The 22715-nt window shown below is 37.4% G+C and overlaps 1 protein-coding gene across 9 annotated transcripts in view; it reads right to left on the bottom strand.

Annotated features, from left to right (window-relative positions):
• CCDC30 (coiled-coil domain containing 30) overlaps positions 1-22715 on the bottom strand; it is a 73888-nt gene that overhangs the window by 44729 nt on the left and 6444 nt on the right. For 2 of the 9 annotated variants that reach the window (XM_054691808.1, XM_054691807.1), the window contains exons 3-6: positions 21020-21140; positions 18832-18903; positions 15940-16055; positions 14789-14887 (exon numbers count right to left, since the gene is read on the bottom strand). In XM_054691808.1, the coding sequence (XP_054547783.1) occupies positions 14789-14887; positions 15940-16055; positions 18832-18903; positions 21020-21140 (408 nt within the window). Of the gene's footprint in view, positions 1-1354; positions 1525-4396; positions 4535-6814; positions 6914-7475; positions 7628-14788; positions 14888-15939; positions 16056-18831; positions 18904-19736; positions 19889-21019; positions 21141-22715 lie in introns of those variants that run through there. The other 7 variants (XM_037501236.2, XM_037501228.2, XM_037501226.2 and 4 more) reach the window with 7 other exon arrangements.

Genomic DNA, 22715 nt, shown 5'->3' with positions numbered 1-22715 from the left:
CCAAAGACAAACCGAACAGATTTTCAAAAGCAATTGAATTATGCATTACTTTATTATTACTTTTATATCATAATAATATGTATAGCAATAATATTGACAATGAAAATATGTATTATGTAAAAGTTGCATGGGCAAAAGCCAGCTACCAGCCAAAATGACATGGGACTGAGAACAGGATTGCAGCCAGCACACTGACATCTTGGGGACTGGAAAGCCCACTATGACTCTCGAATTTCTCTTCCCTCTGGGGTAGCTCTTAAGCTTTGTTTGAAAGGATTCATTACCTATTTCTGACTGCAACACACCTCTTCTGTTATTTTTATGTCATCCTCTAATTTTGCAACTGTCACTATTTTTCTGTGGTAGGAGGTGACTAAGCTACATCCCTGTCTTGTTCCTTTTCTAGCAGCCTAGATCACAGCAGTCTCAAACACAGACAGAGACTGGAGAGAGAAGCGATAGCCCAGTGGAAGCTCATGACTTCCAGTCCTGGAGCTTCCATTCACTGTCCACGAAACCTTTGGTTAAGCACAATCTCTCAGAGTCTCAGTCTTTTCATTTGTGAAGTGACTTTGTTGGGCTCTTATGAAGTTAAATGTGAAAGCATTTTGCAAACCTACAAGTACAAGGAAGGGAGAAAGAAAAGAAAGAAAAAAATAGAATATGTTTTAAAACAATGATCAGACACAGTGTCAATAAAAAGAGCAAAACAAACCTCCCTGCAGAGTATAGTCTTAATTGTATAAAACAATATATATATATATAAATATGTATGTATACAGAAAAAAAGACAAGAAAGAAAAATTGAACGTTAACATTTCTATGTGGTGGGAATTAAGAGTTGTTATAATCTCCTTATACTTTTGCCTGCTTTCCAAATTTTCTATAAAAAAATACATATTTTTTAAACCAGGACAAAGTTTTTTTTTTTTTAAAGATTTGTTTATTTATGCATACAGGCCAGAGGTGCGGGAGGTGAGAGGATTCACCAGAGACAGAGTAAGGAACAGAACAGACAGATCAATGGAAACACTCTGCTGAGGGGAGCAGTGGGTGACTCAGGAGAGGTCTGCTGCACCATGTGGGTTGCTCCCTGGCCGGGGATCGAACTCATGCTGCAGTGGCTGTGGGTAGCCTCATAGGTTGTGAATTAACCCCTTGTGCCATCAGGGAGGCCCAGGACAAAGTTTTGAAGTAATAATATCTCAAGAGAAAACTCTTTGGGGAATGCCTATAAATAATTTTTCCACATACATTATTTGGAAGTGACTGTCAAATTGTTATAATGAGCAAGCCAAATAAAATGTCCTCCATCCCCAGATAGCTAATGTGATATATGGTTTTTTCAGTTTACCAGAGTTCCTTTTTCTCTTCCTCTGGGCTGTCAGTTTCTACTTCCAAAACTGGTGCTTTAGACTCAAAATCTTTATAAATATTTTCACTTGTACTTAAATTAGCAGCTTCTGGTTCTCTCCCTACAGTAAAATGATTTAATTGTTCAAATTCTTGTAAAAGCTTTAAGACCTGTAAAGTTAAGTGAAAAGACAAATAATGCAATTTTTGGCATACTCTTATGTATAGCTGCAAAAATATGTATTGATTGCATCAAATACTTAAATAATTATTGACATCCAAATTGAAGTCTTCTGATTTAATGTAACATTTTGTGGTTATATAATTGAACCAATTTCTACTATAAGCATAAGGGTGTCTAAGTCCATGGTTTTTTTTAAAAGATATTTTTGGCCTCTGGGGTTGGCTTCAACAGTGATGATTAGCGTTTCATTTTATCTTTAAATAAGCAAAAGTTATGTTCTAGAGAGTTTTAAATTTTTATCACACATTTTTGTTCTCAAGTTTTGGATATACTTTGATGATTCCTAAGAGGAATAATATATCACTGCAAGGAAGCATTGGAAAGAACATTAGATCTACATCAGAGAGAACAAATCTCTTCCCTCTGACCCTATGTCTAGAAACACTTGAATGTGTAAAGGCTCCTAGATTATCAGAGAGGAGCTCCACCTTCCACGTACAAAGGCACACATCTCACATTGCCACCCCACCCTGACTTTAAGAATTAGTGGTCTGGGCTCAGAAATGGGGAACTGCTTAAATAAGTGTCCCAGGTAATTCTGATGTAAGTGGATCTTTGAGAGTCCCTGCTCTGTTGTGTGATTTCGCAGAACATTTGTTCAGGTGCTTTATTTTTTGGACAGTGTCCTTTCTTCAAAGGTTGCTTTTCATACATGAAATGAAAAAAATACCTCTGGACAGCAGTAGAAAGGGTAGGTAGTTCTAAGAATGGAAGATGGCGCCCCATCAAAGTATTGCACCCAGATGGGCAGCAATCTGCCAGACTCACATTCTGAGACAGCTTGAAAATACAGTTTTTAGAGTAGTTTGATTCTACAAACACGATGGATTTCATTCTAAAGATCAAGTTAATGTACGCAAGAGGTCCCTGTGTTTGGTTTCCTACACTTTTTCAATTCTCCAAAGAGAAACTGTAGTGCATGACTTAGACTATAATCTCGTAAATCCACATAATCACACATAGATTGTAACCTTTCAGGGCTTAAGAAGGGCCTTCGAGGTCTTAATTTGAGCCTTAGAGGGTGGTGAATAGGTGTGAATAGGTGAAGAAGAGACTAAAGCATATTGTAAGCAGGAGCAGTATCTGTAGAGGCAGTGATGTGGAATTGAATAGAGTATTTGTGTAGAAGTGAAAAGGACAGTCTTTCTGGAATGGAGACTACAAAATGAAGGGTTGAGGAACAAGGCAAAATAGAGGGGAAAGGCCAGATCATGAAGGGACTTAAAAAAAGTATTATTTAATAAACTGGCAATGCTTTTGTAAGTAGGAGAAAAGATTCCTATATGCGACTTAATTACTGATTTTTATGGCTAATGTAAAGATGTAAACATTAAAGATAATAAATGTTGGTTTCTTAAGGAATAAAAAAACCAACAAGCAGAATTTAGACTTGATGTTGTAGCAAACTAGGATATTGCTGAAGTTTTTTGCAGGGGATGGTGACATTAATACTGAACATTTTCTGGGTTCACATGATAAAGTTGGTATACATATTTTAAGTGGGTAGAATCTTTGCTCTTTGTCATAAAGAAAGTTAAATTCATAGGACCTTTCATGACACAGATGTTGTGGAATAGGACCAACTCTGTTATTTAGGCTGCTCCTACTGACATTTTATCTTACTGACATAGCTCAGTTTAATGATCAGACATGTTGAAGTATCAAAAAGCATTAAGTTAATTGTGCTACTTTCTGTTTGGGGCGCTAGGGGAGGGAAGATGTTGCTTAGGATGGAAGTCACCATTCAATTTGGCAGTGGTGCTTAATGTCCCCGAGACTGGTGTTTTTAATCTATAAATTCTACTTCCAGATTTCTGTGGCTATGCATCTAGGTGTTCCAATAACAAAACAAAACAAAACAAGACAACAATACAAAAAATAAAAAGATAGCTAATTTAAAAAATGCAGGTTCAGCAAATACACAAGTTACAAATTTATAAATTTTTAGCCACTTTTAGCGAGACTACTTTCAGGTCTTAAAAAAAGTCAATGTTCTAAAGAGAAACGAATTAAAGAATCAATGATTTAAAACAGAAACTTTTAAAGAGTAAAATTTTTGATGGGAGACAGAATATATATGGTCTCAAAGTATCTCCCCACAAGATCTCTTAATTTATAACCCATGCTAGATGGTCATTTATTCCACATTAATAACAGAAACTTCAATTTCCAAGTCATCTCTTATTGAACATTAATTTCCTTTTATCTTAGTCTCATAAAAGATATGTCAAACATTTAAAATAATTCTGTCTCGAATTTCTTCTTAATGTGTGGGAATGTAAGTGTGGGGGTAAAGTAGTCATATTATTTTTCTATTAACACATTTTCCCAAGCATGCTAATGTTACTTAGCACCACATATGCTTAAAACTCCTAATATTTATAAATAAATTCAAAAACAATTTGCTTATATTTCTTTAGACATTTTATAAATATTGTATTTATCTAAAACGCTTACCTTCACACAGCATTTTAAAAATGCACTGCAAAAAAATTCTATTATCGTTGGCATAAACTTAGTTTAAGAAGATTATTAAAAGCAATATTTTGAAACTGACTAAAATGAGATAAAACTTGACTTAGAAGTGGAAACAACTTATTAAAGAAAACCCAGCACAACACAACATGTGATTATGTCCACATGGATTAGCACACCATGTCTGGAAAGAAAAGATACAGATAATGCAAAGATAGTATTTTTCTCATCTATGTTCTTATAGCAATATAATGTAGTTAATAAAATGGTGTAAAAGGCCAAAAAAAAAAAAAAAAAAAATAAAATAAAATAATTCTGTCTCACCTCCATTTCTAATTCAGTATTCTCTCTTTGTAGCAGGTCATATGCTATTAAAAAAGGGTCTCTGTCTTCTGCTGTCCCTGGAAGACTTTGAATTTCATTATAAAGACATGTAAGTTCTGACTTTGATTTTTGCAATTCCTGATTAAGAAATGAAGACATTTAGTAGAATAAAATAAGACTTTCCCCCATAAAAGGTATAATATTTGCAAAAAGGAAACTTTAAAATGATTATCAGAGTTTTTTTGTTTGTTTCAACTCCTGCATAAAAAAGTTACATGAGCTGTTTTAAAAATTGCCTTTTATAGAACAAAGTGCTATGTGGTTTACCTTTAATCTTGAGACAAGCCCATGATGCAGGGTTATTGAATCAGAGACTCAGGGAGCTTAAATGACCTGCCTAAATTCACATGGCCAGGAAGTGGTAAAGCTGAGATTCAAGCTGTCTGACATCAAACTCTGTGTTATTAACTATAAATTATGCTGCCTTACTTAATAATGTATATTCAATGACTTAATAAACTAGAGGCTCCTCTAATCTTTCCCCCTATATCCATGAGAGGAAACACTTTAGATGCATATTATTATCAACTTTCTACATTGATGACATGGAATATGCAGTGTTTAATTGGTGGGTGACTGGGGTCTAAGAATCAGTCTGTGTTCGCCCATAAAGAGAACATATGACATGAAATTTCAAAGTAAATTTCGGAGAGAGCAACTTGGTATTTTCCCAAAGCCTTGAGATCAGAGGAGAAGGAGAATGCCGATAAGGAAGGCATTGGTTAAAGAGGAGAGAAGGTAGGCAATAGCCATCCAAAGCCATGGGAGGAGGGTAAGTGGTATAAGTACACTATTTAGTGTCACTGGACAATTCCTGTAGGTCAACAGGGTGGGATTTGGGGCATTGCACTTGCTGTCACCCATCCTGCAAGCTGATTGTTACTGTTCTCTAAATTGGTGATCTAAACTTTCAACAGCTCATTTCCAGGTCTCCCTTTCAGATACAGACTAGTTATGTCTCCTTATAGACCTTTGGAAGGTGATAGGAAAAGTGGTTAAAAGGACAGGTAGGTCCAAGAGTATGACCACCATAATAATTAAACACATGCTACCAAAACAACTCTTTTTGGTTAGTGCTGAAACCCTGCTTGGGGAGACAAGAGTCACCCATTGTTAATAGAAATGCATATTCTATAGCTACAGTTTATTTTAAAAACAAAAGAAAAGGTAGCATTACATCCCTAAATTATGAAAACTAAAAGAGGAAATACCCTATATGGCAAAATACTTCTCTTTCAACTTTCAAAGCCTTCCTATAGTTTTAAGATCCGATGTCAATTGCTTTCTCCTTTTTCTAGCATCTGATAACTCACCTTACAAATATTTCAACTTTTTATCGGCTCAATTTCAATATCTCTGAAAAGCATTTTATACAATAAATTCTATGTACAACAACTATCTCTCCTATAAATTCTGACAACAATTTTCTGCCCAATTAAAAGTGCTTACCATATTTCAAACATCATGTCAAATGCTTTATATGTATTATCTCCTTTTGTTTTCTTGAGACCCCTCTGAGATTTGTCTATTATTATAGTCTTTTAGCAGAGGGGGATAGGTGAGGCTCAGATCTATTAGCAATTTGCTAAAGGTCACACAGTCACCACTGAAATTCAAAACAAGTCTATTGTATAAGCCCGTACTTTCAATATCCATTGAGTGGCCAAGGTATACGTTCTCCTGTGTACAAAAATCTATTAGGAAATTAAATTGAAGTCAAATGTACTTGAGTGAATACAGAGTAAGAATTGAGGCTATTCTCTCAATACTACATCAAACTGCAGGCCCTTCTCCAGTGTCAGAGCACACCTGTCAAATGAACTCTGCATTTTTTGACTGGACAGTTAGGGAGCAGCATGAAATGGAAATGTTTACACTCTAACTTGGAAACACAGAATGTCAGAAAAAGCACTACCAGTCCTGCCCTACTATTTACCAATAGTTTTTATTATTAGATTGTTCTGAATTTTCACATTTATTCTTTAGTCAGACAATGCCTTCAAATCACCCTCACAATTTCAACACATAGTTTATCCTAAATGCATTTTTAAGGAGCTCACTCCTGACTGCCTACCCCTGGAAGTCTCTCTGTAATCACTGATCATCACAGAATGCAGACTCACCATTCCTAGGGGTGTATTTTCTCCTTTTGCCTATTTTCAGTAATTCTTTGTTTTGTGTTTCCTTATTGTGGTAACACTGGTTTACAATGCCGTATATGATTTAGGGGAGTAGGTTCACACCTCCTCGGATGTATGTTATCACTTCTACCCACTTTTCGTTAACTCTTAAGCATCCTTCTGGAGCCTGCCTCACCTGTGTTGAAATTACAACTGAGATGACCTTTTTATTTCTTACCTCATTCAAGCCTCGTACTTTCACTGGCTCTTGACCTTTCATACTGGTGTTTCTTCTGTCTTCCTATGTTATTTGTAACTCAGGCTCTAAGGTGGAAATCTTAATCCAAATAAATCACCAGTTAAAATGCGAGTAAGAATCATGCTGACTCTTAATAGCACTGTACAAGGATACAGGAAAAGATACAGCATTCACCCAGATTAGCTGCTCCCTCTTCATCAGACACCACTAGTGAACGTTTTTTGCACATCCACATATGTCATACTGATGCAGTCCACACCCAAGGCAAGGATCTCCTTAGTCCCACTCTTAGGCTACTGAGATACCTCACTACAAAGTGCAGGAAAAACTTCAACTTTCAAAGATGAGAACTCCCTTCATTTCCCCTCATGTCAAGTATTTTAATGTTCTAAAAGATAGCTTTAAAAGATAGCTTTAAAAGATAGCTTTAAAAGATAGCTTTCACAAGAATACACATTTGAAATTTACTATAATTTGTGGCATACTGAATATAGCTATGCATATAGACAATTTTATATACTTAATGAAACCAGCAACAAAGTTTAAAGCAGAAAAACACAGGAAAAGAAAGAAGCAAACAATGTGAGAAATGAGCAAAGGGACAGGAAACCTCTGGGTAGCTGAAGGGAGCCTACCTTACCTGTCAGCCAGCAGTAAACAAAGAGGAGGACAAAGGAACTTGCTAAGGGATTGCCTTACTAACATGGAGTAGCTACCAACTATTCTGGTGAACGGCGTAACAGTTCAGAATTTTCCACTGTCAAGGTTCTATTATCTGAAAGGTTGGGATCATCTCATGCTGTGAACCACACTGCCTCCTAGGCACAGTAGGACAATTTTCAGGCCGTCTTCCCAAGGCACTTGGGCTGTGCCCTCTTACAGCACAATCAGATAAGGTGGCTAGCACAGATGCTGCAGAGAACAAATGCTGCCTGGCCTCTAGGTAGAGATGGTTCCCATGCTCAGTGACTGGCAGGCTGTAATTCCCATCAGTTATAATAAATCCCCTCCAAGAAGTCCTCGCAAGAGTTAGCATGATGTAGAAAATGAACTCTAGGGCTAGACGAACCTGGATCAAGTTCTGGCTTTGCTTCTTACTTTGCTCAAGTTCTTTCAAATATAAAATGGGAGTACTGGGTCTCCCCGGTGGCACAGTGGCTTGAGTGCAGCGTTGTGAGGCTGTCTGCAGCCTCTGCAGCACGGGTTCGATTCCTGGACAGATTCCCACATGGCACGGCAGATCTCTCCTGTCCTGCCTGCTGCTCCCCTCAGCAGTGTATTTCAGTCAGTCTTCCTGTTCTGCTCCCTGCTCTGTCTCTGGTGAATCCTCTCACCCTCCCACGCCTCCAGCTAATACCCAGCTATTGTATAAATAAAAAATAAATCTTTAAAAATAAATAAATAAATAAATAAAATGGGAATACTCATACTTACCTTGAGGAGGGCCATTATAGGGATTATATAAACTGTGTTTGTAAAACACCTAGAACAGATCAGGGCATTTGACAGACGCTCAATATATTATGGCTATTATTATTCCTGCCAGACACCTAGCAATTTTTACTTCTTAAGCATTTTCTTTGAGACTATGCATACTAACACCACTACAATGGTCTATTTAATGGCAAATCTGTCTGCATATAGAATGGATAAGGAACACAGTCATATCTCAAGGAGGCTGGTTGTTTTAAGGGATTGGCTTTCTAAAGCTGTAGGACTCCACTCTCCTTTTATTTTCAAAAGAATTCTTATGGAGAAACCATGTACAGTGCCAAGAAGTGAAGGCTTTCTGGTTGAGATGAAGGTACACGTTTAGAGCTTTCTATCTGTGGCACATCAAGAATCCTGGAAACACAATGGCAAAAATGTGGGTTCCATAGTCAGTTGAAATTTGAAATTTTGACTTCCAGATTTAAGAATTTGTGATCTTAAAGGATGTTCCAGCCCTGACCAGAGCTACATGGATGGGAAACACCTACAAATCATGACTGCCAGACAGACCCCCAAGTCCCATAAGGTCAGCAAGCACATGGGGAGCAACAACAACTACTTTTCCAGAATCTGAATCAGCTGGGAGAATGGGAGGAACTGATGTGTCCAAAAAAATTTCCTAGTAGAAGAGGGTACCTCCTTATCAGACCTAAAGATGAATGGATAAGGAAATTAATGGATATAATTTATATGAAATGTACAGGATAGGCAAATTCATAGAGATGAAAAGTAGGTAGTGGTTGCCAAGGGGCTGGGGGGCTGGGAGACTGGAGAATGACTACTAATGGTTATGGGGTTTCCTGTTGGGGTGATAAAAATGTTCTTAGACAGTGGTGATAATTGCACTTTATGAATATACTAAAAACCAAGGAATTAAATACATTAAAAAGGTGTAAATTATATTTCAATTTTTTAAGTATAAATTTAATTAGATACATGTAAGAGCTATGTGCTAAAAACTACAGAACACTGCTGAGATAAAAATTAAATAAGACCCAAATAAATGGAAAGATAGACTATATTTACACATTTTAACACATATTGCCAAAATATAAATTTTCTCTAAATGATCTAAAAATTCAATGCAATTCCAAATTGTACAAAATTCTAGCATGCATTTTTGTCAAAATTGAAAAGCTAATTTAAAAATACATATGGAGGGCCTCCCCGGTGGCGCAGCGGTTGAGCACTGGGTTGCAAAGCTGCCCGCAGCCTCTGCAGCGCCGGTTCGATCCCCGGCTACCCCCCAGCCACCGGAGGAGGGTTCCACATGGCGCGCAGACCTCTCCTGCCGCCCGCTGCTCCCCTCAGCAGTGTACTTCGGTCCTTCTGCCTGCTCTGCTCCCAGCTCTGGCTCTGGTGAATTCTCTCACCGTCCCCCGCTTCTGACTGTACCCAGTGCTTGTATGTATAAATAAAATAAATAAATCTTTAAAAAAAAATAAAAATAAAAATACATATGGAGGGCCTCCCCGGTGGCACAGCGGTTGAGCACTGGGTTGCGAAGCTGCCCGCAGCCTCTGCAGCGCCGGTTCGATCCCTGGCTGCTCCCCGGCCATCGAAGGAGGGTCCCACATGGCGCACAGACCTCTCCTGCCGCCCGCTGCTCCCCTCAGCAGTGTACTTTGGTCCTTCTGCCTGCTCTGCTCCCCGCTCTGGCTCTGGTGAATTCTCTCACCCTCCCCACGCTTCTGACTGTACCCAGTGCTTGTATAAATAAACAAATAAGTAAATAAATAATTAAAAAAAATACATATGGAAATGTAAAGGACCTGGAATAGTTAAAATAACTTTGAAAAGGAGAAACAGCATGGTATTGTACTAAGAACAAACATATAAAATAATGGATCAAATAGAGTCCAGAAATAGACCTGTATAACTGATGTTTCAATAAAGATGCCGAAGTAATTCAATAAGGAAATAACTGCCACATATTCTGGGATAATTGGATATACATCTGGAAGTAAATGAACCTTAACCCTTACCTCATACATATACAAAAAATATTTTTGATGGATCATAAACCTAAATGTAGAAGTTAAAATTATAAAATCTTTAGAAGAAAAGATAGGAGAAATATATTGTGACTTTAGTGTAAATAAAGATTTCTTTGACTTTTTGCATTCTATCATAAGTTATAAAAGAAAATATTGATGAATTGGGACCCATAAATTTTTTAAAGCAACCAGTCTTTATAACACACTGCTAAGAAAATGAAAAGACAAGCCATAGACTGGGAAAAAATATTTGAGATACATGTACTTAATGAAGGACTAATATCCCAAATACATAAAGAATTCCCACAACTCAATATAAAGAATACATATAACAATTAAAAATGAGTGAAATATTTGAGCAGATGTTTCACAAGAGAACATGTATAAATGGACACATACAAACAATCTTCTTGTCACTGGATACTCTCAAAAGTCAAATTAAAAATCACAATGAGCACCAATCCCACTGCCCACCTGTGACTATGCAGGTGCCCCTTTTCACCAACCCTCTTCCTCTGCAGGGCAGCAGCTTCCTGCCTGCCTGGGACTGTCAAGGCCACCCTTCCTGCAACCATGCAGGCCTCTCTGAGCAAACCTGTCCCTTCTGGGGCAGCTTTTCCTGCCTGCTTGTGTCTCTGCAAGTGTCTTTAACTGTTTTATTCCTTCCCTAATAAACCTGCCCTTTAAATGTAACTACCATTTCTGTCTCATGGAGAAACTCGCCGCATGCCGCTGAAAGGGAAGCTCTGGTGAAGTCTTTCCCAGAGTAATCCCAAGGACCCCGCACTGACTCCAAAAAATGACAACATTAAGGATATCTTGGTCCTAGAAGAGATGTCAGAGGATTTCTACAGGACTACATCTCCATCTTATTTAACTTCATTTCCCAAGCACAGCACCAAGCTGTAGAGGGACTGGGCAACTAAGTTGAATCTCATTTGAAACATTCTGCTTCTGGCCTTCCCTCCATGGCGCAAGGCATTAAGACGCAACCTATAAAGCTATCTGCAGCCACTGCAGCACCAGTTTGATCCCTGGCCAGGGGGCTACCCACATGACGGGAGTTACCCACATGACATAGCAGACCTCTCCTGACTAGCCTGCTGCTCCCCTCAGCACTGTATTTCAGTGTATTCCCATTCTGTTCCCCACTCTGTCTCTGGTGAATCCTCTCAATGCCCCCCCCCACCTCTGGCCTGTACTCCAGTTCTTGTATGCATAAATAAATAAATCTTTAAAAATAAAAAAAATCACAATGAGATAATATTACATGTCCACTAGAATAGTTAAAATTAAAGATTGACAATAACATTGGTGAAGGTGAGGAGCAATTAAAACTTTCATACCATTTATGAGAGAAACAGGACTTCTTTGGTAAAACATTCTGAAAGTTTCTTATAAAATTAAACATAAGCTCACTCTATGACTCAGTAATTCTACTCAGTAATTCCATAGCAGGGGGGAAGGACTAGTGAATACTAGTAGAAGCTTTATTCATAACAGTCAAAACAATTTGACTATCAACCAGTGGGCAGATAAACAATGTGTGATGTACCCATATGGAGGAATATTACTCAGCAACCTGTATACAAAGTGAACTACTGGTTACAGGCAACAACACAGAGAAATCTCAAAAGCATTGCCATAAGTGAAAGAAGTCAAACACAAAAGAATATATACTGGGTGATTCTATGTACTTGAAATTCTAGAAAAGAAAGTATGCAGCGGCAAGGCTGATAGCAAAGGGGGAGGGAAATTTTTAGACTAATGGATATGTTTTCTTGATTGCAGTAGTTGTGGCTATACATTTGTCAAAGCTCATAGAACTACTCTTAAGATATATATGCTTATATTGTATTAAATGTTTCAATATAAACATTTTATAAACATGAAAAAAAATTTTAACATGAAATTTTTATAAACATGAAAAAATACATATTTCTAAAAATAGACAAAAATTAAAACTACACTGAAGTGTCAATGCTCACTATCATTTAACAAAAAACCAAAGGTTTGACAATAAATTCTGTTGAATATTTTTGGAAACCCTCTTTCTTATACATTGCTGATGGGAAAGGAAAGTGGTATAATTCCCACTGAGGTGTACCTAACAATATCGATCAAAATTATAGATGCACCTACCCTCTAACATCACAATCCCATTTCTGAAACTCTATCCTACAGAAACACCTGCATTATATGTAAAAGGCTGGAAACAGGGCCTTCCTGGTGGCGCAAGGGGTGAGGACGTAACCTATGAAGCTGTCTGCAGATTCTACAGCACGAGTTCGATCCCCGGCCAGGGAGCAACCCACATGGCGCAGCAGACCTCTCCTGTCTCGCCAACTGCTCCCCTCAGCAGTGTACTTCCGTCAATCTGCCTGTTCTGTTCCCCACTCTGTCTCTGGTGAATCCTCTCACCCCCCGACATCTCTGGCCTATACCCCAGCTCTTATATGCATAAATAAATAAATCTTTAAAAAAAAAAGGTAAAAGATCGGAAACAACCCAAATGGCAATCAATAGGAGACTTGTTCAAATTAATTATAGTTCATCCATCCAATAGAATACTAGACTGTTCTAAAGAATGAGGAAGATCTCTTTGTATGACATGGAAGGATCTCTCGGAGCATTTTGGTTAAAAAAAAAAAAAAGACAAAAAACAAAACACAAGCAAGAAAAGAGGAAAGCTAAATAAATATTCAAATTGTTTATACTTGAATTAAAAAATGCTGGAAGTATAAGAAACTATACAAATTGTTACTAACAAACTTACACTAAATTGGAGTACCAGTGGATTCTTTGGGAATACTTTTGGTAAAAGTTACTAATGACCTTAGAAATTTCTTCTTTCCTTTCCTCCTTTCTTCATTTCCTCTCTCCTCCCTCCCTTTCTTTTTACAAAAGTACATTATTTACCAGCAGCAGGGTATTTGGAAGACAGGAGGGATACTAGTTTTATAGGCAAGGAGCCAAAAAAGCACTGTAACTATAGTTTCCTTGATATCTTAGAGGTCTGTTTGGGAAATAGGGCCCAGGGAGTTAAACAGCAAAGACAAGCTTTGTTAATAAGATCACCGAGCAACACAGGATGTCACTCCTGTTAAGTATGTAAGAGGAAAGGCTGTCCCAAAGCAGTCTAGCTCTTTGACCTTAACTCTGAAACAGTCCTATCTTAAACATATTGGCCTGTTTCAGTCTTATGCTGAAGAGATTAGACATTGCACACCCTAGAGCCTAAATCTATTATTACTACATGGAATTTTTTTAAATTATTATTTTTAAAGATTTATTTATTTATGCATACAAGAACTGGGGTACAGACCAGAGGTGCGGGTGGTGACAGGATTCACCAGAGATAGAGTGGGGAAAAGAACAGGCAAACAGGCAGACTGACTGAAATACACTGCTGAGGGGAGCAGCGGGCGAGACAGGAGAGGTCTGCTGCGCCATGTGGATCACCTCCCTAGATGGGGATCGAACTCATGCTACAGTGGCTGCGGACAGCTTCGTAGGTTGCATCTTAACCCCTTGAGCCACCAGGGAGGCCCATGATATTTTATTTTATTTTATTTATTTTTTGAAAAGATTTATTTATTTATTTATACAAGCACTGGGTACAGTCAGAAGCGCAGGAGGGTGAGAGAATTCACCAGAGCCAGAGGGGAGAGCAGAGCAGGCAGACTGACGCAGTACACTGCTGAGGGGAGCAGAGGGTGGCAGGAGAGATCTGCGCACCATGTAGGACCCTCGCCAGCGGCCGGGGATCAAACTGGCACTGCAGAGGCTGCAGGCACCTTCACAACCCAGTGCTCAACCGCTGCATCACCAGGGAGGCCCCGATGATATTTTATTATGCTAGTGTGGTTCCCCCATCAGTTGATTCCATAAATTAATAGAATATTGATTGATAATTAAAAATATAAAAATTGTTTTTTTTTTTTAAGATTTATTTATTTATTTATACAAGTACTGGGTACAGTCAGAAGCGCGGGAGGGTGAGCGAATTCACCAGAGCTAGAGCGGGGAGCAGAACAGGCAGACTGATGAAGTACACTGCTGAAGGGAGCAGCAGGTGCTGCAGGAGAGGTCTGCGCACCATGTGGGCCCCTCACTGGTTGCCAGGAATCAAACTGGCGCTGCAGAGGCTGTGGGCAGCCCAGCACTCAACCGCTGCACCACCAGGGGAGGCCCAAAAAATTGATTATTTTTGTAAGATTTGTTTTTTTTTCTTTAAAGGAACAACTCATTGTATTCATATTAATTGTTGCCAGAGGGGAAGCGTGAACAGAAATACATTCTCTGTACCCCAGTTTCTTCCTCCACTCTAACTGGCTAGTTAATAGAAAAAGACAGTAAATATGAAAAGAGTAGCAAATAGTCAGCACCAGTTTCTCTGGTATATCTGTGAAAATGCGACTCACTTTAAAATACTGAAAACAGAAAGAATATAACTTTAAAATACCTCTACTCTTTGCTCAGCACCCACGTTTTTTCCAGGGGAGTGAATTCCAGGTCTCTTATTCTCTTGCGATTCATGAATCTCTTCTTTAAGTCTTTCAACCTTTAATACCAAAGTATTTGAAATACAAACGTGTGGGGCAGGGAAGATACTTGAATTTTAAAATATATAATAAGTGAATACATTCTCTATATAAAAATTCAAACAATACATAGGAATATAAAAAATTATATTTTCCTTCATATAAACTTACACCACAATCCCCTTTTATTTTCAGAAGTTGCACTGGGATGTACCTTTCTTGAACTTTATCTCTTATGTGTATGTATGTGTGTGTACACATATATTAAATTATCATTTATATGCAGTTATATAGCTATATAACTATATAAACATAATCATTTATATATATAATTATCAGTGGTATATAAATTTATGAAGACCAAGACAATTTGAACAGTCTCTATTTTTACAATTACATTTTAAAACTATGATAAAATATATAACACTAAATTTACTATGTTAACCATTTTTAAGTGTATGGTTCAGTAGCATTAAGTAGATTCACATTACTGTGCAACCATCACCACCATCCATATCCAGAACTCTCATCATCTTGCAGAACTGAAACTTTATATCCATCAAATAATAGCTCCCATTGAGTGGTTCTCCATCGCCCCCAGGCAACCACCATTCTACTGTCTGTCTCTATAATTTGGCCTGCTCTCCACCTCATGTTATTTGTCCTTTGGTGACTGACTTAGCAGTACATGTTTAAAAAAAAAAATCAATAAACTGTTAAGAAGAAATGCTTCAAAAATGTAACACAACTAAGGGTTTAACATTGATAATCCCAGATATACCTGATACAGTAGAATTGAAATAGAAATAGAAATTTCAGTATAAAGTATTACCTAAATCCTAATTAAAAAGAAAAGATTTTATATGAACACAATTGTAATAACATTACTTTTGAACAAAGCCAGTTAAAATATATAAATCCTGAATCCAGGTCAAAGTGTGGCATCTGTGTGGGATGCTATAGTCACAGTGTCAGTCCTCACAAGGAGGCAATATACATTGCTCTAGAAGCTTATTGTTATTGTATATACATTTAAATATCTTCTCAGAACACAGTAAATGAACCAACTTACTACTTCTCCAAGTGCTTTTTTATCTGAATCGAGTGATCGAACCCGGTTTCTTAAAGCCAAAATTTCCTCATCCAATCTCTGATTATGTTTCTTTGCTTTCTGTAGCTCAACTGAATCTAAGACAGAGAAAAGAGCCCAGTTTATTCAACTGGATCAAGGTTTCCATTTGGGGGCATTAACTTTGTAAAGTAAGGAAGAACCATTTCCTGCCCTTCATGTGAGTCCTACCTTATCTCTGCATATGAGATTCTCAGCACAGGAGAATCTCAAGTCCAGTCATAGAAAATTCTGCCTAACAAAACAGAGCAGAATGTTTTTTCTTACTCCAGTCTTGAATTGGACCTTTTAAGTGTAGGGCTTCTGGCAATTGAGGCTCTTTTAGGAACCTGACTTTTCTAAAAGTTAAGTGACCAAGAAAGTTATCTTCCTGGCTTTTTTGTAACTGTGTCTCTTTCACACCTCATTTACTTCTAACTAATTCTCTCTCACTCATCAGTGCAGCCCCAAAAATGAATATAGTAGTAAATTAGGAGAAGGAGTGGACAGATTTTCCAGGTGACATCAAGTTAATTCACTAAAACCGTCGTCTGCCTGAACCACAACCCATAAAATGGTAGTTCACATTCAACTTAGCACCTCACGTTAAGATGTGCTCTTCCTAACACTTATCAAAGCTTCAAAAATACAAATTCGCTCAGTGAAATAAGCCAGAAAGAAAAAGAAAAATACCGGATGGTCTCACTCATAACAGGAATCTAGAAAATCTAAATAAGGGACCAGGAAAAAGAATAACTATAAGAAAGAAAAAAATCAAAATCAACAAACAACTATGAACCAGAGACACACTTTGGGGTCAAAATCAGGGGGTTGCAATTGTATGGGGAATATAAGAATAAAAAAATAAATAAAAAAAATACAAATTCGCTGTCTGTAACTTTCCTGCTTTGAAACTGTTTCTTTTTAACTATTTTAAACTTATAGTTCCCTTATTTTGCTGCTTTAAGATCTTCCTTGTTTTCCTCCTTCATTGCCTGTCTTCGTTTTTTTATTTTCTTTTTGTGGGACCCTCGCTGGGGGCAGGGGAACAAACCTGCGCTGCAGAGGCTGCTGGCAGCGTCACAGCCCAGTGCTCAACCGCTGCGCCACCAGGGGAGGTCTGCCTGTCATGTTTTTAACTTGTATTAATTTTTTTCTTTTTTTCTCCCTACTTAGTATGTATACTTCTTAAATTTTAAAAATTCTGGGGCCTCCTCGGTGGCGCAGCGGTTGAACGCTGGGTTGTGAAGCTGCCTGCAGCCTCTGCAGCGCCGGTTCGATCCCCGGCCGCCAGCAAGGGTCCCACAGAGCGCGCAGACCTCTCCTGCTGTGTCCGCTGCTCCCCTCAGCAGTGTACTTCATCAGTCTGCCTGTTCAGCTCCCCACTCTGGCTCTGGTGAATTTTCTCACCCTCCCCTACTTCTGACTGTACCCCAGTGCTTGTATAAATAAAAAAATAAATCTTTTTAAAAAAAATTCTGAATACACACCAAAAAAGAAAAAAAAAACCATAGAATGTGTATGATTTCAGTTCTTCCACTGAAATTTGTTTTATGGTCCAGAATGGTCTCTCTTGGTGAATTTTCCATGTATTCTTGGGGAAAAAAGGTGCATTCCTTTTATGTATTCATAAGGTTACAATTAATTATTACAGTTGAGGCCACTGCATAGTTTAAAGCACATTTTTACATTCTCATGTAATTTTTTTTTTTTTAAAGATTTATTTATTTATTTATTTATTTGTACAAGCACTGGGTACAGTCGGAAGCGCAGGAGGGTGAGAGAATTCACCAGAGCCAGAGCAGAGGGCAGAGCAGGCAGAAGGACCGAAGTACACTGCTGAGGGGAGCAGCAGGCGGCAGGAGAGGTCTGCGCGCCATGTGGAACCCTCCTCCGGTGGCTGGGGGGTAGCCGGGGATCGAACCAGCACTGCAGAGGCTGCGGGCAGCATTGCAACCCAGCGCTCAACCGCTGCACCACCAGAGAGGCCCTCATGTAATTCTTATCATTGCCTACACTGACCGTAGACTCTTAAACATCTTCTAAGAACACACCCCTATAAATAAACAAATACAAACAAATGTCCAGTGCCACTAAAGAGTTGTAGTTACAGGCAGTCACTCAGTGCATCCTTCTCTTTTCTACTTTGACATATTATCTTTGGTTTGATTTCACAAAAGGTGTATTTTCATGGAATTTTCTATCACTATCAATTAGGTCAGTAATTGGTAGTGTTTTTATACCTTGTATATTCTCACTGCTTTTCTATTTACTGGTCTATCAATTACTAAGAGAGTAGTATTCACTTTATAATTATATTTTTTATAATTTTTAAAAGGAGGGCAAATCTAAATTTAGTATTAATAAAAACTGGTTAAATATAGTCTTAATTATTTTTGTGGTTGTTAACTTACAACACTCAAATTTCATTGTTTTATTGATTGCTGGTAGCATTTTTACATAGTCAAGCTAGGGTCAGATTAACTTCCAAGTGAATATGTGTGAGGCATTACTAACTGCATTATAAGGTATCTTGATCTCAGTGTTTTAGTAAAATGTGCCTTATATATGTTGATCACAGGTTATGGAAATTCAAATACCAGTTCTAACACTAAATATAGCTATTGGATTACTCAATCTTGTCATGACTCAGTTTCTTTATTGATGAAATGGGAATACTCACTACTAGGAACTGTTGTGAGGATTAGAGATAACCCATCTAAGTGCCTGGCAGACTGTCACTTAGTGAACAACAAGTAGTAGCAGCAGTAATAGTAGTAATAGAAGAGTAATAATAGTAGTAATTTATAATTTGACATATTTTAAAATATTAGTATATCTACCAGAATAACTCACCATTTTCTTTTAGTTTTATCAAATTTTCTTTCAATTTTTCAATTTCTAGTTGTGCCTTCTCAAGTGCAGAATCTAAAGGGAAAAAGAATATCTATGTAAGGAACAAGTGATTAATCAAATCTGAAGTGATCTCTCTTTGCAACACTCCCTGTCCCCTGGCTAATTGTTCTCTGAGTTTCTGTATAAACGTCACCTCATCCAAGAGGTTTTTTCTGATTCCCTCTTTAGTGTTCCTACTGTACCCTGTATTTATTCACAATTTTCCTTATTTGCTTCCTTTACCAGATTCCATCCTGAAAAGTTTGCACGACTGTATTCAGTACAAACAGCTGAAGTTTTTAACCATGGCACTATCTGTTTTGTAAAAAGAAATTATATCCAGAAATACTTAAAATTCATCCTTCCAATGAACAATATTTAGAATTTTGCCAGTTGTGGCTAGAAATATCAAAATGAAATTTCAGGAACCAGCTTTTGAACCTCTTCAAGAATTGTATGATGGCAGAAAGGCATAGGGAAGAAGCTGGGGCACTGGGTCCTTCAGAGCTGGACTCACTAACCCAGGTTTTATCACTTTGCCTCCCAGGGTGGCTTCATCACTACTGAACTGGCTGGAGAGCCTCATATAATAGCGGGAAGGAAAACCTCCCCTGAAGTAAAAGGCTAACATTATAACATGAATCTTGTAATATGAATCTTCTAAGAGATCATTCCTAATCACAGTGTGAGTACTGCTGTACTCACATGCACAATTGTGCATTTTTCCTTATTACTTCCATACCTTTCAGTTCTTTGGAGTAAATCCCAGTATAACCTACTGGTTTTGCTAAAACTATATTCCTGATTATAACATTATGTAATCACACTTACACAGTAAGAAATGTCCATCTGTGACAACTGCTTACCTAATCTACTCTGCTCTCGCTCCTTCCCTTGCAGTTCACCAGTGAGCCTTCTGATCTCTTTGCGGGCCATCCCTAACCTGTCTGCTACTTGCTCCACATCTCTCTCTAGGCAGTTTAGTGATGTTTAATCTTTTCAGTTCTTCATTATGGGACTGTAATAAAACTGTTGTTAGTAATAAAACAAAAAGCAAATGTACTCATATGACATTGTACTATTTCCTCTAGATGTTTGAAAGCTAATATGGGAAAGCAGGAACAAAATATCTTGCCTATGTGAATTTCATTATTAGGTTGAACCATATAAAGTTGGTAATATTTGATTATAGTGGACTTGTGGTTCAAGTCCAGTTTCATGTGGTTCAAACTAACATATCTAAGAGGTTATGCTTATATTATAAAAAATAAAATTTAATCACAAAAATGAGTATCATCCGGCAAAAAAAGAAACACTTCTTGTTTAAATAGAACATTACAATTTATGCATTCACATAAAGCATTTCATTTAGTTTCAAGGTATACACATAGTTGAAACTCAAATCATGTTTGGAGTTCCTTGTCTGCAATTACTTTTAAAGCGATGCAAAGATTAAGTAAGAAATTCAGTCTCAATTATATTTTGTTTGACTCCCAAAATATATATTAATTTGTCTCATGAGACACATGAGATTCAAAATAAAGGAAAAACTTTCATCATTTTAGAAAGGGAGTTCTAAAATGAAAAAAAGGAAAATGACCCCAAATGGAACATCTGAGATGGAAGGAAAAAAGCTAAGCAGAGAAAATAATAAATATGTGATAATATATAATCATTGACTATATATAATAAAAACATCTAATTTATGGAGTTAAACAAAATAGAATATTCTAAAAGGGTCCTATCTATATCTTCCCTTGTGACTTTGTAGAACTTAAATATTTCCTGAGTCCTTAATATGCTAGATACTTTACAGCACAGGTGCTGTGGGGTATAGCACAGAAAATACTAGACTAGAATGTGATCATTGCCCTAGAGGAGTTAACACAGGTAATTGACAGAGTGAGGCAGAGGCTGTACTAGACACTGAAATAAATAACCATCCTGTGCTCTCTCATACTTATCAGAACACAAACTTTAAAAAGACAAGTTTTAAATGTTTAAATACAATTAAAATATTAAGTTGAGAATATTCAGTAATTTTCCTCTTCCTTCTACATTTATACATTACCCGAATTTTCTATAATTTTTACATATTAACATTTAGCATTAGAAACAAAAGTTACATTTTTATAAAAGGGAAAATTACCGTGTTTGAGTTGGAGCTCTTTGAACTCCTGTCTTAGTTGTTCGTTTTCTTTTTTATAATTATGAGAAAATGCTTCTCTTTCATCTGTTAAGTTACAGACATGGTTTCCATAATTTTCCACCTAAAAAGAAAATAACATTTTCTTATTCTTAGTCCATGGTTCACATTTTTAGCCACATTAAAAGGCTATTTAAATAAAAGAGCTGTTAAGAGATTATCAAATTATCATGTCTATATTCTGAGGGGCATATAGAAAACTAAGCTTTCTTACATGTAGGCTCTCTCTCTAAACTTCTTTCCAGCTGTCCTATGCTATCAGACACCATTTCCAAAGATATAGTGATACATCACAACAAATTTCTGGGATAGTCACAATCTCTAACATTTCTTTCCATTAACATATCAGGTTTCAGATCAAGTTGCCTATGGTTTATGAAATAGTTCTGATACCCATGAATAAAGAATAATCAACACAATAATGATATTTACACCCCTATGCTAAAACAGATGATTTAGATGGCTGAAATGTTAATAGGAAATTGTATTTTAAAAATTGTTGGATTTCTGGTTTATTGTTATAGTTTCTGGTTAATATGACACCTTCACTAAATGTACTTTTATGTGACTAATGATGATAGATTGGAAGCCAACCCTATACTCCATGCACTACATTAAAGATACTCAACCCTATGGGACTGTTATCTTCCTGCCTTATAGATGAGGAAACAGGTTGAGAAAGGCAGGATTTGCCTTGTCACACAAGAAATGAAGGGGAGATCCAGGCTTCACACTTAGGTGTGGGAGAACCAGAGTCAGGTTTTACATAGGATGCTAAATTGGTTAGAAGTAACTACGAAAATAATTGAATTACATTTTGCATATTTGTTTAGAGACCTGCTGGATAATGCTTCAGAATATGAACAAAAAGCTGAATGTTATAGTAGATGGAGCACAGAACTGTAGTCTGACTTTATAACTTTCCGGTAAGCTTTTATTTCCTCCTCTTTAAAATGACAGAATACCTATTTTTAATAATAGTTGTATTTTATTGAATGTGTGCTTGGTGCCAAGTACATGTGTGAACTGTTTTATACACATTAACTTGTAGAATCCTTACAAATTCTTTTGAAAAAGCTATTATAACCCCATCTTACAGATGAAGAATTTCAAGCTCAAAGAAGTAACTCACTCAAAATTACAGTCAGTGCTAAAGACAATTTCCACCCCATCTACCTAATGTTAAAGTTTGCAGTTTATTATGCTATAGTGATTTCTATGCTAACAGAGCTGTATTCTTCTTTTTTTTTTAATTTTTTTTTTAATAGAGGCATGTTTAATTTATTTATTTGTTTGTTTGTTTGTTTTGTTTATACATGCACTGGGTACAGTCAGAAGCGCGGGAGGGTGAGAGAATTCACCAGAGCCAGAGCAGGGAGCAGAGCAGGCAGAAGGACCGAAGTACACTGCTGAGGGGAGAGGCGGGCGGCAGGAGAGGTCTGCGCGCCATGTGGGATCCTCCTCCGGTGGCCGGGGAGCAGCCGGGGATCCAACGGGCGCCGCAGAGGCTGCGGGCAGCTTTGCAACCCAGCGCTCAACCACTGCGCCACCGGGCAGGCCCAGCTGTATTCTTCTTTAAAAAGTTATAAATCAGATTGCATTCAAAGAGTTCAATTTAAAATTCAATGTTACCTATCTG

Source organism: Talpa occidentalis, unplaced genomic scaffold, assembly GCF_014898055.3.
Source record: "Talpa occidentalis isolate TD23 unplaced genomic scaffold, MPIMG_talOcc4v2.1 talOcc4.9, whole genome shotgun sequence".
Taxonomy (NCBI): Eukaryota; Metazoa; Chordata; class Mammalia; order Eulipotyphla; family Talpidae; genus Talpa; species Talpa occidentalis.
This window is presented reverse-complemented; position numbering and strand designations above follow the sequence as displayed.